This window comes from Parus major, chromosome 11, assembly GCF_001522545.3.
Source record: "Parus major isolate Abel chromosome 11, Parus_major1.1, whole genome shotgun sequence".
Lineage (NCBI taxonomy): Eukaryota > Metazoa > Chordata > Aves > Passeriformes > Paridae > Parus > Parus major.
In genome coordinates, this window is record NC_031780.1 from 6212370 (window position 1) to 6234365 (window position 21996).

Here is a 21996-nt window from a genome sequence, read left to right on the forward strand (position 1 = left end):
CAGAACCCCCCGGGCCCTGGACAGAACCCCCCGGGCCGGGCACAACCTCCCGGCCCTGGACAGGACCCCCCGGGCAGAACCCCCGCCCGGGCCCTGCCGCCCTCAGGCTCCGCCGGCAGCCGCCACATCCCCCGACTTTGTCCCCACAGCCATCGTCCCCTGTCCCGGCGGTCTCTGACACCCGGTGTTACACAACTGGGTGTTGTGCCAGGCCCGGCTGGGGCCGGTGGTTGAGCATTAACCTGGGAGAAACCGGTTTCACTTAAGTCCCCAGGGGCTAAATATATCTCTACGTTTGTTTGTTTTTCCTTCCCCCAAAAGAAACTTATCTTGCAGATCCCCATTCGGGAAACTAACTGGCTAAAGACTTAACAGGTTTTTTTGTTAAGGACTTCAAAAAGGCTGCTGGCAGCAGCAACTGGCTGCGATGCTCCCAGAGACAAAGCCACTCTGGTGTGCCAGGACAGGCAGTATGGAGCTCACAGGAGCACTGACAGACGTGGCCTCACGTGAAACCTGCAGGAATTGTGTCTAAAATACACCACAGACACAGTTTTATGACATGAGGAGGCAGATTTTTACTGCTCAGAAGTCCCGGACAGACATGGAATAACAGACACAAAATAAAAGATTCAGCACATCGCATCAGCATCCTCTTTATTCCAACTACCTGAGAGGCTGCAGCTGACCAACCCACAGGAACAAAAGGATTAAAAAGGAGCTTCTCCCAAGGGACAGTGTCCAACCTGTATTCCCCTGGGTCATCATCCATCTGGGGTGCTGATCACACAGGGAAAAAAAGTGTGGGGCCTGGGCAGGAGCTGCAACCCCTTGACTGACCTGAAGGGACTGCCCTCCCATCTCAGGCAAACACTGACTGTCCATTCCACACCTGGCAGCAAGCTCTTGTTGTTTGGCAAAAGGATCAGACACTGCAATGTCTCTACACAGGCAGCAGCAGTGTGAGAGGGACACAACATGACTCAGGAGCTCGACCAAGCTGGCTTACAGTAGGAAAACACTCAGGGAAGAGGATCCAGCTCCTTGTCCTTTCCTCTTGCTACTCAAAACATGCCCAGAGTCTCCCAACAATCTGGCACTGCTACTTCCCACTGTGTGAGACACTCTCCCTTTAGTAGCAGCTTCCCACGCTACCTTCTTCCTCCTTCCCATAAGGCATCTATGGCTTTTGAAGATTTATTTTTTTCTTTTTAAAAAAAAACCAGCAAAATTAGTGACTGTGGGATGTCTGGAACCACCGGTGCTGACTGCAGCACATCCAGCAGCGAGGATGGAATCTGCTACAAACACAGTTTTCTTCAGCCAGCAGCTCAAACTGGAAGTAGCTCGACTTGAGGCCACAAACACCGCAGAGACGCTGAGCAGGCAAGAAGAGCTTGGAGGTGCGTGACAACCCACGCCACCCAGAGCTGTGCCAGACAACAGTCCTTGGTCCAGCATCAGGCTCTTCAAGGCTCCAAAACGCACAGCCCCACCTGCCCCTACCTCAAAGGGAAGGAGAAGTACTTGTTCCCTGATTTGCAGCGGATTTGCTCCCATTGGATACGCAGCAGGAATGCTGACTCCTCAAACCCATCCACAATGTCCTGGAAAATAGAGGCAGGAGTCAGTACCAGGAAGGAGGATCTGCCAGAGGATAGAGTCAGCCGCTCCCTCTCTGAAGCAAGCCACAGATGAAGCCTTTTGCAGCTGGATGCCTCTAACTTCCCTCAGGAGGGTGACTTAATACATGCTCCCTCCAAAAGCTTCTCATCTTTTAGCCCACTGAAGTTTGTCCTGCTCAGTGGTTTTCCCACTCTCCAACCCTGGCAGGGAGATGTGGCTGGACACCAGCCCTGCCCTCCTGCTGCTCCCACACCACATGGAGACACACCTGGAGCTCCCGCAGACACTGCCCTTCCAGCCTGCCAGACAGGTCCCCGACGCACCAGGCCAAGCTGATGTGGAAGGATGGGTCCTGAAGACAAAACAGGGATAAGAATGTGAGGGCTAAAGAAGGCTTTGCTTGATGCACAGAGCCACAGTGGGAGATGTGGCATGATGCTGCTGCCTCATCTAGGATCACAGAGGCTGGAGGATCCCAAAGCTGAGAGTCCCCTCTGCCAACCCAACAGCTGCAGAGCAGATCTGGACAGTGCTGGAGGCAAGAGGAATCCTGGGCTTCCCAAACCAGCCCTTCTGGACACCAGTGGGCAAGGCTGCCTGGTTCCCAACCTCTCTGTGCTCAACTCTGCAGCTGTAGGAGAATCTCTCAGCACTGGTTGTAGAGCAGGTACATGGGTCACTTCTGAATAACCCACATGAGCTCCCTGCTTGGCTCTGGAGACAGACAAACTGAAGGGGTCTGGCCCTTCAAAATCCCAAGCCTGATCCCAAAGCTAGTAATATGCAAAAACTCTGGACTAATGTCCAAGAAAGGAGCCCAAGACAAAGACACAAGGATTATCCTCAGTCCCACAGTGCCCATTCTATCCTATGACAACTCTGCTTCCATGCAGGGCAGTCACTGCAACTGACTCCTGTTTATTTGAGTGAACATCTTGCAGGGAACCAGCCAGCATGTCCAGACTGGCAGGGGAGTAAGCAGGAAACGCCTCACCTTGTAGAATGTGGGAAGGTCAAATTCCTCTAGAACTCCATCCACCTCTGACACCAGCTCCAGCAGATGGAAATGCCCAGCAGAGACCTCCAAGCCAATAAAAGTCCTAAAGAAAGGCAAGGAGAGACAGCAAGGACTCTTTTATGTTGCAGAAAGCACAGCCCTAAGAATACTTCGCCCTGCATTCCTACTGGGCAAGTTCCCTACTCCCTAACACAAGGAAGTCTGAGGAATGCCAAGTTTAAGCATCCAGGGATGCTGATTGTATTCTGAAGAAAAACAGGAGATGTGGTAGCAGGGAGAAGTAGGACTGGATGATAAACCAGGTAGGTTTACTAGACTAACTCAGTTCCTTTTGGGACATGATAATTAATTTTCCAGGCAAAGGACACACTGTATGGGAATCTCAGCAGAGTGCCGTGCCCATGCAGAAGCTGCATTAAAAAAGTGGAAGTTGCTGGAGAGGTTTTACAGCGTGAGAGCAAGCAGGGAATGGGAAGTACCAAGCTGGAGAAATGTGACAAAGAGGTCAGCACTTCCTCCAGGACTGTCGGGATGACACCTTCTAGAGTCATTTACAGTCATCATTTCTTCCCCTCCAGGAGAGAAGCAGAAGATTAAATTGTCACCCAGGTTCCATATCCACTTTTTCCTACCCAGGACTATTGGGCTGCCTTTCCCGCCAGATTCAGCAACTTTTCGCTGTTTTAATCACCTTTGCTTTGACATTCAAAAAAACTAATTGCATTTGTTGGAATCAGGCTTCTGAGCTGACACCCAGGAGAATTAGCACCATCTCAGCTATTTCTCTCCAGCTCTTGGAAGATCTGCACTACAATTTCACGACTGGCACTGCTGCCAAAAGAGGTGGTCCTGCTCTGCTTGCCTCAGGCTGTGCACACGGGCTAATGAGACCAAAGGCTTGCAGAGAATCAGCGCCAAAGCTAAAATTTGTACAGATGGCTAGGGGAAGGTGTGAAATGTCTGGAGATGATCTGGAGGTGATCACATACTATGTTGTCACACAGACCAACTGTGGGACAGGCAGGGTGACACTTCCCGTCCCCCCAGCACCTTGTTCAGCATTCTCCTGGGGCAGGCAGGCTCTTCCATTGTGCACTCACCTGGTTTTGTTCTGGTTGGTGTAAACCTTCACTTGGTCAGCCACACAGAAGAACCTGAAATAAGAAAGATCCTATTTCAGCTCTAGGGAGGAAAAGAAAAAAAAAAGCAGATGAGAAGGGGCCAGGATTGCTACCAAGCCATGGAAAGATACAGGCAAACTAGTGCAACCAGAACCTTTTGGGGCTCAAATTAATTAATTCCCCTCCCGTTTCCAGCCCTCCAAAATCTGGACAATGACGGAAGCCCTGAAGCAGCTGATGTTCAGCCAGTGCCTACACCAGATGTAAGCAACAAAATCATCCATGGTTTAAGGGATGGCACAGCTCTGGCCTGATCCTGGAAAGCCAAAACCTTATGTGTCTGGTGCCAGATCCTGAGGCAGTGAGGAAAAATCCCCAGGGCTTTAATGTTCTGCCAGCACCATCTGCCAGGGACACCTTAGGGCGTGGATGCTGGTGAAACACGGATGCCGAGGGCAGAGGAGGGGTGTGAGAAGCGCTCTCCCGGGGCGCTGCCAAACCCACCTGTGGAAGGCGGCCAGGCGCTCCCTGAGGGAGCGAACGAAGGGCTCAATCCAGTGGTATCGCAGCACCACGCACTGCGAGAGGCTCAGGTGGAACTCCTCCATGGCAACCAGCGACGGGACGTAGGTGCGGGCGCGGGACATCAGCAGCTCCAGCAGCTCCAGGAATTCCTCCTGGGCAATGTCTGCGGGGCAGCGCCGTCAGAGCAGCGCTGGCCGCGCATCCCCGCCGGGCTGAGTTCCGTCCCGCCATCCCCCCGGTCCCGGACCCATGCCGGTCCCGGTACCTACAGGGCAGGTAGACGTGCGTGGCCCAGTTGCCCCGTTCGTGGGGGAAGCCGCGCACGCGGCCGCCGTGCCGGGAGCTGTCATCGCTCACGGCCTCCTCCGGGTCCAGGTCTCCCGGCAGGCCGGCGGGCGCGGGCAGGCGGGGGCGGCCGGCGCTGCGGGACCGGAGCGGGGTGAGAACGAGGAAGAGGAGGAGGAAGGCCGCGTGCTCCCGCCTCCCGCGCGCTCCTGCCGCCACCACCCCACCGCACCCACCTGGCCCCGGGGAGCCCCTGCGCGCCGCCGCTCCGGCTCCCCCCTTTCTCCTCCTGCTCCTGCTCCTCCTCGGAGCTGCTGTACCCCACCAGCCCCGCGCTCATGGCCGCCGCTCCCGCCGGGACACCCCGCTCGCTCCCCGCGGCCGCGCAGTTGCCGGCGCGGCCCGGCAGGGGGCAGCACCCGCCGCGCCCGCCCCGCCTCCTCCGCCGCCGCCGCGGCCGCCCCGGCCCGGCCCGCTCCGCTCCCTCCGCTGCGCTCCCGCCCGCCGCTCGCTCCCTTCCCTCCCTCCCTTGCTCCATCCCGGCTCCCGCCTCCACGCCAGCGCGGGGCTCGGGTGCAGCGCGCAGGCCGCGGCCCTGCCGCCGGCGAGGCCTCCTCCCGCCGCAGGTGAGCGGCCCGGCCGCCGCCGCCGCCCTTTGTGTGCGCCTCGCCGGGGCGGGGGCGGCCCCGGGCGGGCAGCGTCCCCCTGCACCCGAGCCCACCGCGGGGCCTCCCGGCGCGGCGGCGGTGAAGGCCTCGGGGCGCCGTCCCCGCGCTGCCAGCGGGGCCGCCCGATGGGGAGCGGCGAGCGGCGGGCCGGGCCTGGCCGCGGGCTGCGGCGGCGGCGGCTGCTGGTGGCCTGCGAGCTCCCCGGCCGCCCCCGCGCCCCGCGGCCCTGAGGCGGCCCGGGCCCGGCGGGAGCGGGCCGGGCCATGCCGAGTAGGCCGCCTCGCCAGTTTGAAAGTACCTCTGCGCTCCCGACCGCGCTCCCTAAATGGTTGTCGCTTCCCACCTCCCACGGAGGGATGAGTTAGGCTGGAACTGGCGGCGACGCGGGTCCCCGCGCAGAGCCCTCGGTAAGCCAAGGTTGGTATCGCTCTTCCCTGTGAGGGGCACAGTCTCCCCTCCCCGTTAGGCCGGGTTGCGTCGCCGGTGGGTTCATCCTGCCACGGTTCGCGGGGTGTGCGGGGGAGGGTGGCGCCCGGGCTGGGCTGAAGTTTGGTATCCCGCCGAGCTCGGATGCAGGTACCGTCACTGCGAGCCCTCCCTTCGTCAAGGTGAGCTCTGTAGGAGGAGGGCACCCTGCGTGCCGACAGGGCTGCGATGGGGCCTTTGGGGGCTTTACTGCCCGAAACTGTGCTGGACCACAAAACAACGAAGTGTCCCCACAGTCAGAGCTGGGTCCGGCACCACCTGAGCTGTGGGGCTCAACCCAGTCTCAGCTTGGGTGTCGGTGGAGGTGGGGATGCTGGGAAGTGGCATTCTCTGGTGCTCTTTATTGCTTAGTTCCAGACTAACCACTCTCGTGGCAGACCAAGGATTTCCTTACCCTGAGGGCAGGTTTTTCACACAGACGTGGGAGTGCTCTTACCGGCTGGGGGGCTCTAGGCTCACCACAGCTTGCACCTTTTCTCTTGAGGTGTGTTGACACTGCCGCTGTCTGCTGCTCACTGGTGGGTCTTATTCTTCTCTAAGTTGGTGGCAGGTTTTATTGGACATCTCTAGAAAGACTGGAACTTTTCGGTGAGCGCAAGCCTGATGATGCTCTGTAGCAAGGCCAGGCTGCAGCTCTGGCATAGGTTATTTGGCTTCAGTGTACTTTTGTTCCATGGTTTTGTAGGAGGTTCAGCTAAGTCACTGCTTTAACTCTTCTTTTTTCTTCACAGAGTGATCCCTGTGGTTTCTGTGTTCTGTCTGAGGATATGATAATACTGAGGGCAAATCTTCTCCTGAGCTCTTTGGCTCTTCCAGTCTACAAGTGCTGCCCAGAGAGGGGGAAATGCTTTGCATACATCCCTTGTGTAAAGAGGAGCAGAACCATTTCACAGAGCTGTTTCAACTGGGGTGGGATTATGTTAGGATCTGCATTGACACCTATAAAATCTAACCTGGTAGCTTCTTCATTGCACCATGTTTGGTGCATAGCCTGTGCAGAGAGACCAGTGTTCTCAGACAGTGCCACAGCTGTACTGGAGATCCAGTGACTCACTCAAGGCTGAGCTGAGTAGACCCTGAGTGGTTGTGCTGCCTCTCGTGAGAGCATAATACCCAAACATGTGCCTGTCTGTGTCCAGGCAGAGCCCAATCCTTTCCAGGCTGTGAACTCCTTGTCCCAGGCCCTTTGCTCAGCAGCAAGTGGGGCTCTGGTTCCACATTGGTTCCTGGTAACTTTGCAGGGATGCAGGAGAGTTTTCAAAGAGTGCCATGGGGGAGGATTGATAGAGAATTGCCCACATTTCTTCTAGGACCTGACATGAGCTGTCTTCTTTCTTGCAGAGAGAGTGGCTCCCTGGGTTGCTTCCTGCACCCTTCCCAAGTGTGAGCACATTGCAGCCAGCACGGAGAAGGGCCTCCTCTTGTCTTCAAGGCACTTGCCTCTGCCTCCCATTCTTTTGTCCAAAAGAAGGAAAAGCCAGACCAAATCAGTCCATAAAGAACTTCTGCTGGTCTAAGGAGGAGCCTCTGGAGTCTCCACGTCTTTTCTTCCCAGGATCCTGTCTGTGGGCTGGATTTTCTGGTCTCAACTTCAGGGGATCAGTTGCAGGGAATCAGATCTCAGAATCTTTTGGTTTTGCTTTTACTTGAACCCTTTCCACTGGGAAGCTGAAGCTATCACTGCTAAAATCCCATTTTTTTTTCCCAAGCATGTCAGACAGCTGGCAGCAGCAACAGCAGCAACCACAGCAGCCGCCGCCACCGCAGCAGCACCACGCTGGGGCAGCCACCCTCCCAGAGCACTCCATCCCTCCCAGCACTGCTGACAACCCCTTGGGCTGTGCCGTGTACGGCATCCTGCTCCAGCCCGACCCCGGACTGCAGCACCACCAGCACGCCCCCATCCAGGCTGGAGAGCCATCCCACAAATGCGGTGTGTGCGGCCATGACCTCGCTCACCTCTCCAACCCCCATGAGCACCAGTGCTTGCCAGGCCATGACCGCTCTTTCCAGTGTACCCAGTGCCTGAAGATCTTCCACCAGGCCACCGACCTCCTTGAACACCAGTGTATCCAGGTGGAGCAGAAGCCCTTTGTGTGCGGGGTTTGCAAGATGGGCTTCTCCCTCCTGACCTCGCTGGCACAGCACCACAACGTCCACAACGGCAACGCCATGAAGTGCTCTATCTGTGAGAAGACCTACAAGCCTCCTGAGGTAGAGCATTCACAGCCTCTCGACCCCTCGGAGAAGCCCTACAGCTGCTCCATCTGTCAGAAAACCTTCAAGCACCTCTCGGAGCTGTCCCGGCACGAGCGCATCCACACGGGTGAGAAGCCGTACAAGTGCACGCTGTGCGACAAGAGCTTCAGCCAGTCCTCCCACCTGGTGCACCACAAACGGACGCACAGCTCGGAGCGGCCCTACAAGTGCACGGTGTGCGAGAAGACCTTCAAGCACCGCTCCCACCTGGTGCGCCACATGTACGCGCACTCGGGGGAGCACCTCTTCAAGTGCAACGTCTGCGAGCTGCACTTCAAGGAGTCCTCGGAGCTGCTGCAGCACCCCTGCACGCCCAGCGGGGAGCGGCCCTTCCGCTGCGGGGAGTGCCAGAAGGCCTTCAAGCGTCCCTCGGACCTGCGGCAGCACGAGCGCACGCACAGCGAGGAGCGGCCCTTCAAGTGCGACCTGTGCCAGATGAGCTTCAAGCAGCAGTACGCGCTCATGCGCCACCGCCGCACGCACAAGGCCGAGGAGCGCTTCAAGTGCAACCTCTGCGAGAAGGGCTTCGTGCAGCCCTCGCACTTGGTGTACCACCAGCACGTGCACGGCATAGAGAACCTCTTCAAGTGCAACGTGTGCCAGAAAGGCTTCAACCAGTCCTCAGAACTGCTGCGGCACAAGTGCGTGCAGAACGCGGAGCGGCCCTTCAAGTGCGCGGTGTGCAACAAGTCCTACAAGCGGGCCTCGGCTCTGCAGAAGCACCAGCTGGCCCACTGCGCCGAGAAGCCGCTCAAGTGCACGCTCTGCGAGAGACGTTTCTTCTCCTCCTCGGAGTTCGTGCAGCACCGCTGCGACCCGGCCCGCGAGAAGCCCCTCAAGTGCCCCGACTGTGAAAAGCGGTTCAAGTACGCCTCGGACCTGCAGCGCCACCGGCGCGTGCACACGGGTGAGAAGCCCTACAAGTGCTCCTCGTGCGAGAAGGCCTTCAAGCAGCGCGAGCACCTCAACAAACACCACAGCGTGCATGCCCGGGAGCAGCAGTACAAGTGCATGTGGTGCGGGGAACGGTTCCTGGACCTGGGCCTGCTGCAGGAGCACAGCGTCCAGCACACGGCCGAGGGTGCCTACCAGGTGGCCGCCTGCTTGCCATGAGCCTCCCGCCCCACGGTGGCTTTCAGCTTGCATGGGACGCTCCCGAGCCTCGGCCTTCCCTTCCCTCTCCTGGGTTGTTGGCAACCTCCAGGGAGTGTGGGGGAAAGCGGGGGTACGGTGTGTGGGCAGGTAAACTTTCCTCTGGCCTCAGTGGTCGTTATGCCACCTGTATCGAAGTAGCAACAGACGGCGTGAACATCTCAAACGGGTGGAAAGGAGAGGAGGGAGGTGGAGAGAGGAAACTGTGCCTGTAGATGCCTGGTGTTCCCTGGACTATAGTTAATGCTGTACCTGCAGTTTCAGTCCTGGGAGCTCAGCTGCCTGTTGCAGGCACCAGCTCTTTGCGTGCAGCCTTTTTCCCCTTCCCTGCCTAGCAGGGCTGGTGGGAAGGGTTGGGTGACTCTCCTCCTGGAGAGGGTTTAGGAGCAAGGCAGAGCCTACCCTCCCTTCTCCCAGGGTGTTCTGCTTGGCATGGAGATAGCAGGTTTCTGCTGCTGGGGTCTCCCAACTTGGTCTAGGCTCAGCTGAGGGCATTGTTTCAGATTCTTAGTGTTTGACTGCCCCAACCTCCCCTGCTCTCCCTCCTTCTAGAGTGTTGAAAGGGAAAAGCCATGGGGCTTCACAGCTCCAAAAAGCACTTTGGCATTGCTGCTTTTGCAGTTGCTGGTTGTCACACTCTGCAAGGGTTCTGAGTGAGCCTGCCTGGCCCCTGTCCCTGCCAGCTGCACAGGGAACTGTAGGAAGCACTGTGCTGCTACCAGAAAGTGTGGCAAGGAGCACTGAGACGGTCTGCCAGGGAGGAGGTCATGGATTCTCCCTCTCTGGAGACATTCAAAACCCACCTGGACATATTTCTGTGTAACCTGCTTTAGGTGACCCTAACTTAGCAGGGGGGTTGGACTAGATGATCTCCAAAAGTCCTTCTGACCCTACCAGTTCCATGATTCTGTTACAGCATTCATACCCTGCTCCCAAAAGCCTGGCGTTCAGGAGCTGCTTCCCAAGGGACCCAGCCCTCCTTCTGAGCCTTGCCTCCAGCCCCTTGAGCTCCCCTTGGGCTGATAGTGGTACCCCCAGCAGGGTCAGGCAAAGGGCTGTGACAGCTCCAACACTAATGGGTGAGATGAACACTACAATATCCTACAACTGCAGAGGTGTTGCCATGGCCAGCAGTACCCACAGCACGTGCCAGGGGCTTGATGTCTGATTTACTGGAGGAACCAGAGTGAGCCAGGAGAACCCTTTCTGGACTGCAGGCTTGGCTCCGTGGGGAGGGCAAAGTTAGCAGTGGGTAAAGGAGAAGTCTATTTTTTCCCCTCTTGCAGGAGTCCTGTTTTACCCCTTTGCCCTTTCTTTACCTCGTCTGTATTTTTCAGGTTTTGCACACTTCTTGTAAACATCACTTAAAAATAAATCTCCCCCAGTAAGGTTGATGCAGCCTCAGGTGTTTTCCTCTGCAGGAATTTGCTGGCTTCTTGTGTCCAAGAGATCCATTACATGTCAGTTAGATGCCTTGAAGGTTGAAGATGTGCCTCCTAGGTTGCCCCCCAGCCTTCCCCTCTCCATCTTTGGAGATATTAAGATGTTAAGTATCCATCTGTGGAGATGTTTAGTCCCTGCCTGGATGTGGTCCTGGACAACCTGCTGTAGCTGACCCTGTGCAAGCAAGGAGTTGGACCTGGTGGTCTTCAGGGGTCCCTGCCAAGCCTCACCTCTTTTGTGGTGTTGGCTGGTGCTCTTGTGAGGTTGTAGTGAACAGCAGTCAGTAAATTGCCCATGTGCTGCACAAGTGATTAGGACAAGGTTACATATAATAACTTTATATATACAGTTACGAGTGATATATTTGTAACAATAACTGCTGTCCATGGCAAGTGTACACAGATTAACCTTGCTGAGGGTGGGACTGGGCTTGCATCTCTGTTAGGGGACACTTGTCTGAAAGATGGAGAAAGACTTTAGTTTTCCATTTCCAGCACGGTGAGGGGGAACAGGGTGCATTTTCGGGGGCTGGGAGAGTGCAGTGACAGGGTGAACTCCAGAGCTGAGTCTTCTTCATGTGCAACTTTAAGGAGATTAAAACAGACTGTGCTCTCTGCTGCCCAAGGAGGAGGGACCCATGATGGTTATCTTACTTTGTGCTGCCTCAAAGATGTAGAACTTCCTACCAAGTTTTCCATCTATGTTTCTTTTCCTTCTTTTTTTGTTTTACCTTTTTTTTTTTTAAAGCAGTTTGTTAAAATTCATTAAAAATACTGTATAGTTTAACTTGATGTCATACTGGATCTTTAACAAAAAAGAGATGTGGTAACTTGGATTTTTAAAGAACTCCTTAGTTCTAGGTAGCTGGTTTTTGCTGTTTAATATGTAGTAAGTTCAGTGTATGCTTTATTGTAGGAGTAAAAGAGTCCAAACAAAGGACGGTTAATCCTGTCTTTACAGAAGGGCTTGGTGGTGATGGAGGCTGCAGGTGTGGGACCAGACGAGGACTGTGGCACACACCTGAACCCTTGCTGTGTTCCTGCCTCGGGCCATGGCTCCTCTGCTCTTGCCCAGCACAGCTGCCAGGGGTTCAGTGGTCACCCTGAGCACTTGGGCACAGCACTGGTAGCCAGGATCAGTGCCCAGGGCTCAGAGATTGCAGAGAGGCTCATCTTCCTTAGAGAGGAGGGTGTGAGATAGTCAGATGCAGCCTCCATGGGCTTTTGTGGTTCTGCTGTTTCTTTCTGGGGGAGCTGCTGGCTAGAGGAGGGTTTGGAGAAATCATCAACTGGCTGTGCCCTGCTCCCTTCCCTCCCCAGGAGCCTGGGGGAGCTGCCTGGGTGATGCCTGGCGCTTGGAGCAGGAGGATGGTGGTGAACCCCAGACACAGCTCCACACTCTGTGGGGGCCTTGGAGCTGCCAGATCCTGTCCCCTTGGTACAGCTGGACATAGAGACTGTTGGGAAGTGTTTCTCTTCTCTGAGCAGCTGGGAAAGCCCTGGATATCCCAGTGAGGAGCTATGGCTCTCTGCAGGGGCAGAGAGACTCATCAGGGCTGTGTGCACGGGGCCCCATGCCAGGGAGAGAGGGGATGCTGTGGGGAGCTTGGCAGGGATGAGCCCCAATCCAGGTCATCAGCTGGTGAATAGGTGCCTCCAGGTTCAAAAACATCATGGTGCAGGATTAGAACATTATTACTAGGACAGGCTATGAGTCCATAGTGACTCAGTCTCTTGTTTCATTTGCTACCCTGCAACAGCCCAAATCCAGCAGAAGCCCATGGAGAACATGCAGCTGGAGCTTGCAGGTGGAGGACCTGTGTGGGGTGGGCACTGAGTGGCCACAGAGAGCTTTGGGTATATTTTTATAGGAGCATTTTCTAGTTGGAAGCAGCAGTGTTGCCTACAGGGGTAGGGGAAGCAGGTCCATTTCTGTTGCTGTGCCTTTGGGTGGTGTTTTGTGCAGTGAGGTGGAAGGTGGTGGAAGTAGCAGGAGGCCCCTGAGTGTCAGGAGCGCTGTGCTGTGTGGGGAGGTGGGGGCTGGCCTGGGAGCTGATGTCCCTGGGGCATCACACTGCAGGGCTCTCTGCTGACTGCTGGTGTTTCCTTTTCAAACCAAAGAGCGGCTGGGGCCAAAGCCCTTTGGGAAGTAAACCATGTCTCTACTCTGTACCTGTTGCACTTAACTTCTAGTGTTTATTTCAAGCAACTTTCAGGCTCCTGCCTCTGCTTGGCCTCTTCCATTCCTCACTGCCCTGCAGCACCTAAAAGAGTTGCTGTGCTGGAGCTGGTGTGCCATCAGCCCCGTGGCAAGCACTTGATCCAGTTCAAGAGCTGGTTACCAGAGCACCTGAGGATGCTGTGTGGGGCTGGATAGCGGGTGGTCCCTCCTGCAGGGTGGTTCTCTGCAGGCAGTCTGAGCATAGGATGCTGTTGAGTAGGCAGAGAGGAGGGTTAAATTGGCAGAGTCCTGCTCTCTAAGACTGCTGTTCCTCTGGCTTCCTGGGTCCAGGAAAAGGTAGTCCATGAGCTGGGCTTTTACTGATCTTCACTTCCCTGACCCTACCTACAGGATGCCTTTAGCTGTCTCAGCCCCTTCCACAGCTTATATTTTTAAAAGACATTCTCAGCTTCTTTTCTCTTTGTTCAGTTCTTTATTTGTAAGCAGTGGTTTGCTTTTCATTCGTTCTTCCATATTGATTGTGAAGTCTCTTCCTTCGTTCCCACCTCCCTCCGCTCCTCCCAGGCCCAAATTCCTTTCACAGGCTGAGGCTGGATCCAGGTGATACCAAACCACTGGTGGTGAGATCAGGTGTTTAGGACCTGAATCTTGCTGGAATGTAGTGGGTGCTTCTGGCCATTCCCCCCAGCAGGCCATCCATCTCACTGGGCATGGGCAATTCCTGTGACCTGGCAGCCTGGCTTGGCCAGATCCCACCCATGCTCCAACAAGTGAATCCAAGCCAGGACCGAGAGCCAGAACAGAGCTGTAGGAGAAGGGGACTGGGGTGAGAGCAGACATTTCCATCTCCAAGGCTGAGGATGAAGTCAGTGAAGGACTGTCAGGCATTGTCATGGCACTGGGGTGGGCTCAGACAGTGCAGTTAGTTCCCCTGGGTGCTGTGGAGCAGCTGTGTGCACCAAGCAGGCAGCTGAGCTGAGTTAGCTGTGCCATGGACACCCCTGGGACCGTGGGGGTGCTCAGGTGGCCATGCCAGCTCCCCAGTGAGCAGGTGCCATCTCTGCAGTCTGGGTGGGAAGATGGGCACCTTGTGGTCTTGGGGCCCATGTGCTGGACTGGGGACAAGGGGAAAGCATCCTCTGACAGAGTTTTGAGACCATCCCTGGGCACTCAAGCCTGCCCTTGCAGGGAGGAGGGAGGAGAACATTTTCTGCACTTCCCTTGGGTATTTGCTATCATGTCCAGGCTGCAGCTGAAGCCTGGCCATTAAAAAATAGGCAAAACCCTCTTGTTATTCTTCAGAGTTTGACTCTTTCTCCCTTGGGTGGCGAGTTCACCTGTGGGAAGGTTCCTGTGCGTGCAGGTGAAATGCTGAGATTCAATAAGGGCAGGCCGGTGAGGTTTGGGGCTGGCAGCTCCCCCCAGGCCTGGTGAGCACCCAGCTTCTCCCCAGCTGCCCAGCTTCCTCTGCAGCATCTCCTGGCAGCTGCCTCTGACACTTTGTGGATGTGAAGATGCTGCTCTCACAGCGTGCCTGGGATGCTCAGTGGGGAGAGCAGGACCACAGGTGGGAGCTGGACCTTGAGCCTGTTTCTGAGTGCCTCCAAGCCGTGGATCTGAGGGACTTCATGGTCAGTGAGATTCTCTGGTGCCTCCCAACCTGTGGTCATGATTCTGGTAGAGTTCCCAGGGCTGATGGAAGTCACAGCCAAGGTTGCTGAGGTTTGTGTGGCTTGCAGTGCCTTTAACACTGCTCTCCATGTGTTTCTAAGATGATACTCCATGTATGTGTGTATATATATTGTAATAACACATCCCGCTCTTCTGTGTGAGTGTCAAATGGTTTTGCTTTACTAATAAATTTATAGTTATTTATACCTTCCTGTGGGTGTGTAAGATTTCTGGAGCAGAGACCATGTGCCAAGCACTGCCTCTTCATCTGTCTTTGTGCTCTGTCTGGCTCTGTTAGGTTTTTTTTCATGTTTTCTTTCTTTCCCCTGAACTTTTTTGAAGTAGAATTGATGGTTCATCTTCCTGGTATCCAGAAGATGCAGAGGGTATGAGCAGGCTCCCAGGGGCCGAAAGCAAACACAAGCAGAGTATGCTGAGAGGTTTTCTCTCTTGCTAGAATTGAAATGATCCCTCCCCAGGGCAAAACTTCTCCCTGGGAGCTACAGGGCAGGAGCAGGCAGGAGTCTCTCCCTGCCAGAAAGGAGCAGCTGTTCAGGGGGCAGAAGCTGCTGCATGTTGTGCTCTGGGGATCCCAGCCCCACATACAACTGTTCGAGCTGTTCCTGAGGGTTTGTTTTGCATCCCCCATCCTGTGATAGCAAGAGGGAATGCTGCTACAGAGGTGCAGGGACCAGGCAGGATGGCTGCTTGTTGCCCACCAGGATGGAGACACCCATGGAGGCAGGGAAAGAGGAACTGGGTCAGGGAGCTCCAGTGCTGCTCCGAGGAGCTCTGGATATACAGAAACAGGCTGGACATGGAGCAGAAAAGCTGTGCTGGTACCTGGATTCCAGGGTATCACTGTGGCCAAGATTAGGGGCAGTGGGAAAGGCTGGCAGTCATGCAGGGCTGAAGGTAAACGGATCAAGCAGCAATTGGCAGGCTCAGCAAGGAGAGGCTTAGCTCAGCCCAGCACAGATTTGCTTTCGTTGCTCTGGAGCTGGGACAGAGCTGTGGGTGGAGCACCCTCAGCACATCACCTTGTGTCACCCCACGGGGTTTCAGCAGCTCCACTGCTGCTCCTCTGCACATCCCTGCACCCACCTGTGCATGGGTGAGACAACTGCCTTCCCCACAGCACTGCTGGTGAGTGCCTGGGGTAGCTTTGGTGGCTCCAGGGATTCTCAAACCTGCTCGATTTTGGGGTTTTTTTTTGCAGCCCCCTGCACCAAAGCCAGGCTGGCTGCTGGAAGCCTGGGCACTCAGGACAGCTGGGTGCCAGTAATCCCATTTGCAGGCAGCACAGGGCTAATCCTCATAGAGCGCTGAGCGGATTGAGCTGGGTTTGGGGGCTCAGTGGCAAGCTGCAGTGGCTGAGGGAGCCCACACATCGCAGAGGTGGCTTCTCAGGGAGGCAGTGGTGAGCCTGGCAGGGGTAAGTGGCAGTGATGGAGGTGAGGGAGAAGGCTGGGATTTTTGCAGGACCGCCTGTGCACATCACAGGGGGGTTTGGTGATCCGAAACAGAGTCAGAGGACGAGCTGTGCCGGTCCATGGGGAGTGATGCTGCGAGGACTGGGTAATGTGGAGGTTTGATCAGCTGCTGGGGGAGAAGGAAAGGCTGTGGTGCTTCCTGCTCCAGATGAGACCATGGATCTGTGCCCTTCTTGCTCTTAGAAATGAGACTAAAGCCCTTTGCTGGCTGGCAAAAGGAACTGCCACAACAGGTGGTGGCACCGCTGGGTGCCTGCAATGCAGCAGGATGCATAAGACTGCCAACTCTTTCGTGTCATTGAAGGCAAATCCTGGTCACTTATTCCTATTTCTTTCAGCAGCTAGTTTTGTGGAGACCCGCAAATGTTTCTGCCCACTTCTTGTGCAGATTTGGCAGAGGAACAGCCTCTGCCCTCCAATTTTTTTCTCAGACCAAGGACAGGTGTATGGTCCAGGCTTTTACAGCTGCACAAGCTCATGTCAAGGGAGGAGGAACCCTTGGCTGACAAGGGGGACTTGCTGCAGTCTCAGGGGGCTTTCTCCAGGATTGTTTGGTCTCAGTTGTGTACATGGACCCTGGCCTTCTTTGGGACCCGTGAGAGTGCGAAAGCATGGGTGGAAATGTCTCTGCTGCACGGCACTGGCAGCTTTTCCTTGCTGTTCCCGGGGCATTCACAGCTCTTTAATCCCTTATACCCAGTGAGAGATACAAGGTAATTTAATTGGTTTCTGGTTGTCAGGCCTGTTGGGAGGTGTTTTACAGCCCCTCTGTCCAGCTGTGGGATGTGGGGGTCTTTGGGAGAGCTGACCCTGCCCATGGTGTGCTGGGGGCTGGAAATGCTGTGTGGAGCGATGCTGTGGCTGCATCCAAACCTGGCTCCTGGCCTTGCTGAGGTGCAGGCAAGCGAAGGGCTGAGGACACACATCATCCTTCCTGCAAACCCCAGGCCAGATTTAAGGAGCCAGGCTTTGGAGAGCCCCCAGTGAGCCATCACAAGGGAACTGAAGATGTCCTGCATGCCTGAAAGCTGCATGAGGGGTTAATTCAAAGAGCCCAGTGCTGAGCAGCTTCCAGCCTCTACCTGCTGCATGTGGGACTGGGATCATATGTGTAACTGGGATTGAAACTCCAGTGCAGTCTCCTGGCTGGGCTGGAAGGAGCTCAGGGATCTGCTTTCTTTTGCCCTTCACAGGTATCACCTGGGGGCTGTCTGAGGTGCTCCTGAGCCCTTCATTGAGCAGAGTGGGGAATCTTTAGAGGGGCGTTTTGGGCAGAGCGCAGCCCTTCAGAGAGGCAACAGCAAGTGATACCCCAGTTTGAGCTGGATGAGAGCCTTGTTCAGTTCAGCTCTTGTTCAGTACCTAAGAATGGGAATGTGCAGCATCACTTGGCATGCTGGTGCTGTATCCCAGCCTGGACCTGCTTCACAGAGGGAAGGAAGGGACCCAAAAAGACCAAGCAGACAGAGCTTGGACAGCTGAATCCCTGCTCTACAACATCTTACTTTTACCTATCTTATCAACATAGCAGCCAGTGCTGGATGCCTTTGCTGCCCTTGCCAGAGCCCCCAGCAGGTACCTGCCCCAGCAGCCACCATGTCCCTGGGATGTGGCTGAAAGGTGGTGGAGCAGAGTTGTTTCAGGAGCAGAAAGAGGGGATATGTTTTTAATGAACTTCCTCATTAAAAAATTCTGTTCAAATTACTGTTCAGCTTCCCTCCAATGAAAAATGATGGGGAGAGTAGAGGACCCTGAGCAGAGCATCACAACTTCTGTGATCTATCTGCAATGGCCTCCTAGTCAGGACAGGCTGTGAAAATAAAACATCTAACTGAGGAGCTACCTTTAGGAAAAGCAAGTTTAACTGAGATGGTGAGAATAAAATAGAGTGAGTAGTTTGCTCACAGTAGTGGTGAGGGATGAGGAGCTGAGCTGGGTTTGCTCTGGCTGTGCTGCAGTGCCGTGTTTCCCAAGCAGGACGTGGAAACAGAAGGACACCAAGGACCTTTTTGGGCTGCTCAGGAGACAGTGTGAACAGCTGGTGCAGCTGCTATTCCCTGGGCAGCGTGCATCCCTGCTGCTGGGCTCTTGCCAGCTGGAGACCCCTCAGCACTGCCCGCAGCCAGTGGGATGATGGGCTGGATTGACCGGGTGGTGCCCCAGCCCCCGGTGCCCCACGTGGCAGAGGAGACCCCTGTGCAGGAGCTGGAGCCAGCTAAGGTGAGCAGGGAGCCAGCTTGGGGATGATGGGGACACCATGAGCATGATGAGAGGTGCCTGGTGCCTCTGCATCCATCCCCTGCGGCACCCAGGGATGCTCCACAGCATCCCCAGGAGGGATGGGGGCCGGGATGCACTCCTGAGCTGCTGGGAAGCAACAGGAGGATGGGGTGTCCCTGGAGTTTGCAGCCACCTTTGAACAGGGACAGTGTCCCCCGTGCATCATTCTCTGACACCTTCTGCCTTTTGCCCTGAAGGCACCAACAGGAAAGGCCAGTGGTCCCACAGATGTTGCTGACCGGGCACGCACTGAGGGTAAGCCCCACACTGGCTCAGGCTGCACATCATTGTTCCTGTACCCACCTTTCTCACTCCTGCCTGGCCTCCTGGGGGCTGCCAGAGTGGTGATAGGAGCTTGTCTTGTTTTCCCCTGCTGCCATTGAAGAAACGGAAAAGAAAGTGACCTTTGTGGTCTCTGAGGACTCGAGTTCTGTGTTCGACAGGTACAGCTCCTGCACCCTTCGTGCAACATGATTTGATTGGGATTTGGCTTTTTGGGGATGGGATGCCTTGGATGGTGTTCCCAGTTTGACTCACACCCTTCCTTGGCAGTGTGGGGAGTAGTGTGCTCTCCTGGCTCTCCTATGGGCTGGAGAAGGTGATTCCCCAGCCAGCCCCAGCCCCAGGGCTGCAGGCACTCGGGAAGAGCTTTGAGACAAGCATCGACATTGCTGATGAGGTAGGAGACAGATCTGGGAAATGGTTTAGTGTATTTGAGCTTCTACCTCTTTTTACCTTTTCTTCTTTTTTCCTTCTTATCACCCTCCCAGTGCTAACTGGGAGCACTAAACCCTCTCTGCATGGGTTTCTGCCCTCATCATCATTCCATCCCTGGGGAAAGGGCAGGTTTCCCTCCCCACTCAGCGGGATGATCCCTCTCTTGGGCTCTCAGGTTTTCAGACAATCTGTTCGGCTTTTCAGACAGAGGTCCAGGTCCTTGGGGATGAGGACGACGATGGTCTGGGTAAGGAGAGCAGGGAGTTGGTAGTTTGCAGCATCCTGGAGTCCCACATCCCACCTCCCCGACTGGTGATGCCAGCACTATTGTCCCCTTGTGCTGGCTGATGGGGGGACCTGAAGCTGCCAGCAGTGCAGATTCCCCACGCCCACAGCAGTGCTCTCCTTGCAGAGATAACTCCCTTCGATCCCGAGGAGGACGTCTCCGAGGGCGAAGCGGAGCCCGGCCCGCAGGAGTGGTGGGTGCCCCGCCAGGTTTGGGGGGATGCGGGAGGGCAGGGGGGGAGGATGAGCCCCCTGAGCCCGGTGCTCTCCCTCAGGGCAGGAAACCGGGTGCTCAGCTGGCTGTCACAGGGCTTCGAGAGGATTTTGCCGCAGCCAGAGGGGATGAAAAAGCTGGAGGTGAGCACTGTCCAGCTCGGGAAGAATTGGGGGCTACTGGGTAGAGATGAGAGTGAGGCGAGCTCCCTGCCTTCACCCTCCTGTACACCCCAGCTGGGACCTTGGGGAGGAAAACCCCAAGGGAATTCAGCAGAGCAAAACGAGACCTCTGGGTGCCCCCCCGGTGTTCCTCAACCCTGCTGCAGGGAGAACCCTTCATTTGGGACTGACCCACTGGTGTCAGCAGCACTGGTGTCTGGGTTAAATGGTTGTTGTCATGGCAGTGGGACTGAAACCACAGTGGGCATGGTTGGGTGTGTGGGGCTGAAATGTGGGTCCTCTTGCGGTGGGGGCATGTCCACCTGGGGTGGCCTGAGGCCTCAGGCAGTGCTTTGCCACGTCCATCTGTCCCTCTGTCCCTCCACAGACAGAGCAGAAGGAGAAGAGCGAAGGAGCAGTGGAAGGTGAGCGATCCAATCCCTGGTGCCCTGAGCCCGGCTGTGGGCAGCGCTGGCACTGCCCCTCGGCTCCATGCCCAGGATACCCACTGTGCCAGGAGTGGTGGGGACACAGCTCCCAGGGGTGGGGACACAGCTCCCAAGGGTGGGGACATAGGTCCCACCACCACGGCACAGGCCCTACACAGCTTCTGTCCCCAAAGTGTCCGTGCCCTCGTCCAGGCAGGGCCAGGGCAGCCCCTGAGGCCTGTCCCTCTGTGGGACCTGACTCTTCCTGCTTCACTTCCCAACAATTTTTGACTGCTCCATTGCCTATCTTCCTCCTTCTTTGGAACAAACCTGAGCAGACACTAAAGGGACTAAAACCCAGGAGAAATCCAAATGCAGCGCTCCAGCCGAGGAGAAGGCAGCAGCAGCCAAGGGGCAGCCGCAGCCCGTGGCCACCCCCAGCCCTCGGCCCACGGCTGTGGATGGCGGCAGGTAACCCCGGTGGCACCTTCTGCTGGGCTCTGGTGGCCAGAGGAACAGCTGGTGCTGGAGCAAAGGCTCTGGCTGCCAGTTCTAACTGTGGTTTCTTGTCTCCAGGATGTTCAGCTGGTTTGTCCAGGGGCTGGAGAAGGTGATGCCGCAGCCGGTGACCAGGGAGAAGCAGGACACGCAGGTATGCTGTCTGATGGACAGGAAATGAACACGGGAACACCACATCCCTGATGAGCAGGGCATCCCCTGCCACCCAGATGCCACTAGATCAGTGCTGGGACCTGCTGTGCTTTAGGCTGTCACCAAGTTCTGTCAAGGGAACAAGTCCCCGTGACCCACTTAGCTGATGAAAGTCAATGTTTGGCTTCTAAGCAGCCAAAGATCCCATAGCATGCACTTTCTTTACTGTTTCCTTGCCTTTTTGTGCAGCACTGGCTGGTGTCCAGGCTCTGGCATCTCATGCAGGTGTGGTCCCAGCTCTAAGGAGAGGTAGCAGCAGCCTTACACAGCTCTCCTTTGCTTCCCTGGCCCCCAGGCAAACTCACTTAAGTGTTCCTGCCCTGTACCACCTGTATGAGTGTGGGGATGCTTGTCCCCATGGCCAAGCCATCCAGCTTGCCACAAAAACGGGGTATTTAGGGTAAAAGGAACATCTTTCCTGAAAATGGGGCATTGAGGGTAAAAATTGAGGGTTCCTGAAAATGAGCAATGTCTCAAGGTCCCCTTCTCCTCTTGACAGGGAGTGGCCACAGCAACCTCAAGTCCTGTGGAACAAAGTAAGTGGTGGCTCCATTTCTTCTTGATGATTTGACTGCCAAGCTCATTATTAGCTTGGGTTGTTGGGAAGAGGGGTCACTGGCACCTCTTTTCTCCTGGTCTGCCCTGGGTGCCAGCTCAGGAGCCCCTGGAATCCCCCAGGGACCTGTTGACAATGGAGAAGAGCGAGCTGTTGCTGAGCTTAGTAAAACTCAGGCTGACCGAGTCTCCAAGTGCACATCCTCAGGTCCTGGGTTTTGAGGTTAGTGCTGATATCAAAGTCTGTCCTGAGCTGTGCTGGAGCTGGAGGGATTTGACCAAAGAATTACAAGGGAATTCAAACCTGCTGCTTTCTTTCCCTCCTTTGGTGTTTGCCAAGCCTGGTGTGAGATGTCTAGGAAGGTACCTCAGGAAAACAAAATGCTGGGATTAGATGTCTTAGAATGGAGTCTGCATGAATGCAGGAAAACCTGCGGGGTTCACACTGCTGTGTGCCTGTGGAGGGGATTGAGCACCAGCTCTGTGGGCAGGGGGGCTTTGCTCCCCACTGCAGCCACTTTGGGGGATGCTGGACAAAATGCAGAGCCCCAGCTGCCTCTGTGGATGGTCTGGGCAGGATTACACACCCCTGTGCAAGTGCTGTCCCTTGAAAAGAGTGGCTGGCTGGGCTGTGATGGGAGCAGGGACCTGTTGAGGCATATGGAAAATGCAGACCCCCCAAGGATGTGCTGGAAAGTTGCTCCTGCAGGCCAACAG

At 55.8% G+C, this 21996-nt stretch overlaps 3 protein-coding genes across 5 annotated transcripts in view; 2 read left to right on the forward strand and 1 right to left on the reverse strand.

Annotated features, from left to right (window-relative positions):
• Nucleotides 1-553: 553 nt before the first annotated feature.
• Nucleotides 554-4955, reverse strand: USB1 (U6 snRNA biogenesis phosphodiesterase 1). Of its 2 annotated transcripts, XM_015639520.2 has the most exons (8): nt 4812-4955; nt 4560-4711; nt 4270-4453; nt 3745-3798; nt 2621-2726; nt 1895-1978; nt 1507-1607; nt 554-1378 (listed from the first exon to the last, which is right to left on the reverse strand). In XM_015639520.2, the coding sequence occupies exons 1-8, from the start codon at nt 4913-4915 to the stop codon at nt 1198-1200; spliced, it is 966 nt and encodes a 321-aa protein (XP_015495006.1). In that variant the 5' UTR covers nt 4916-4955; the 3' UTR covers nt 554-1197. The 2 variants fall into 2 exon arrangements, with proteins under 2 accessions (XP_015495006.1, XP_015495007.1); XM_015639521.2 differs by having other exon boundaries at nt 632-1607; nt 4812-4954.
• A 497-nt stretch (nt 4956-5452) lies between these two features.
• Nucleotides 5453-14642, forward strand: ZNF319 (zinc finger protein 319). 2 transcript variants are annotated; one of them, XM_015639644.3, is made up of 2 exons: nt 5453-5650; nt 7071-14642. In XM_015639644.3, the coding sequence occupies exon 2, from the start codon at nt 7440-7442 to the stop codon at nt 9099-9101; it is 1662 nt and encodes a 553-aa protein (XP_015495130.1). In that variant the 5' UTR covers nt 5453-5650; nt 7071-7439; the 3' UTR covers nt 9102-14642. The 2 variants fall into 2 exon arrangements, with proteins under 2 accessions (XP_015495130.1, XP_015495129.1); XM_015639643.3 differs by having other exon boundaries at nt 5459-5660.
• Nucleotides 14643-14735: 93 nt separating this feature from the next.
• Nucleotides 14736-21996, forward strand: part of CNGB1 (cyclic nucleotide gated channel subunit beta 1) — a 29707-nt gene continuing 22446 nt past the window's right edge. Inside the window, exons 1-11 of the mRNA XM_033517280.1 lie at nt 14736-18148; nt 18406-18463; nt 18594-18651; nt 18761-18887; nt 19130-19172; nt 19338-19404; nt 19486-19567; nt 19974-20010; nt 20352-20484; nt 20590-20665; nt 21224-21260. Coding sequence (XP_033373171.1) covers nt 18059-18148; nt 18406-18463; nt 18594-18651; nt 18761-18887; nt 19130-19172; nt 19338-19404; nt 19486-19567; nt 19974-20010; nt 20352-20484; nt 20590-20665; nt 21224-21260 — 808 coding nt within the window. The 5' untranslated portion in view covers nt 14736-18058. The remainder of the gene's footprint in view (nt 18149-18405; nt 18464-18593; nt 18652-18760; nt 18888-19129; nt 19173-19337; nt 19405-19485; nt 19568-19973; nt 20011-20351; nt 20485-20589; nt 20666-21223; nt 21261-21996) is intronic.

Coding starts and splice junctions, on each gene's coding strand:
- ZNF319 (XM_015639644.3), top strand. CDS start 7,440: ATGTCAGACAGCTGGCAGCAGCAACAGCAGCAACCACAGCAGCCGCCG.
- USB1 (XM_015639520.2), bottom strand. CDS start 4,915: ATGAGCGCGGGGCTGGTGGGGTACAGCAGCTCCGAGGAGGAGCAGGAG. Junction 2,727..3,744: donor ACCAACCAGAACAAAACCAG/GTGAGTGCACAA, acceptor GCCTTTCTTTAG/GACTTTTATTGGCTTGGAGG. Junction 1,608..1,894: donor AGTGTCTGCGGGAGCTCCAG/GTGTGTCTCCAT, acceptor TCTATTTTCCAG/GACATTGTGGATGGGTTTGA.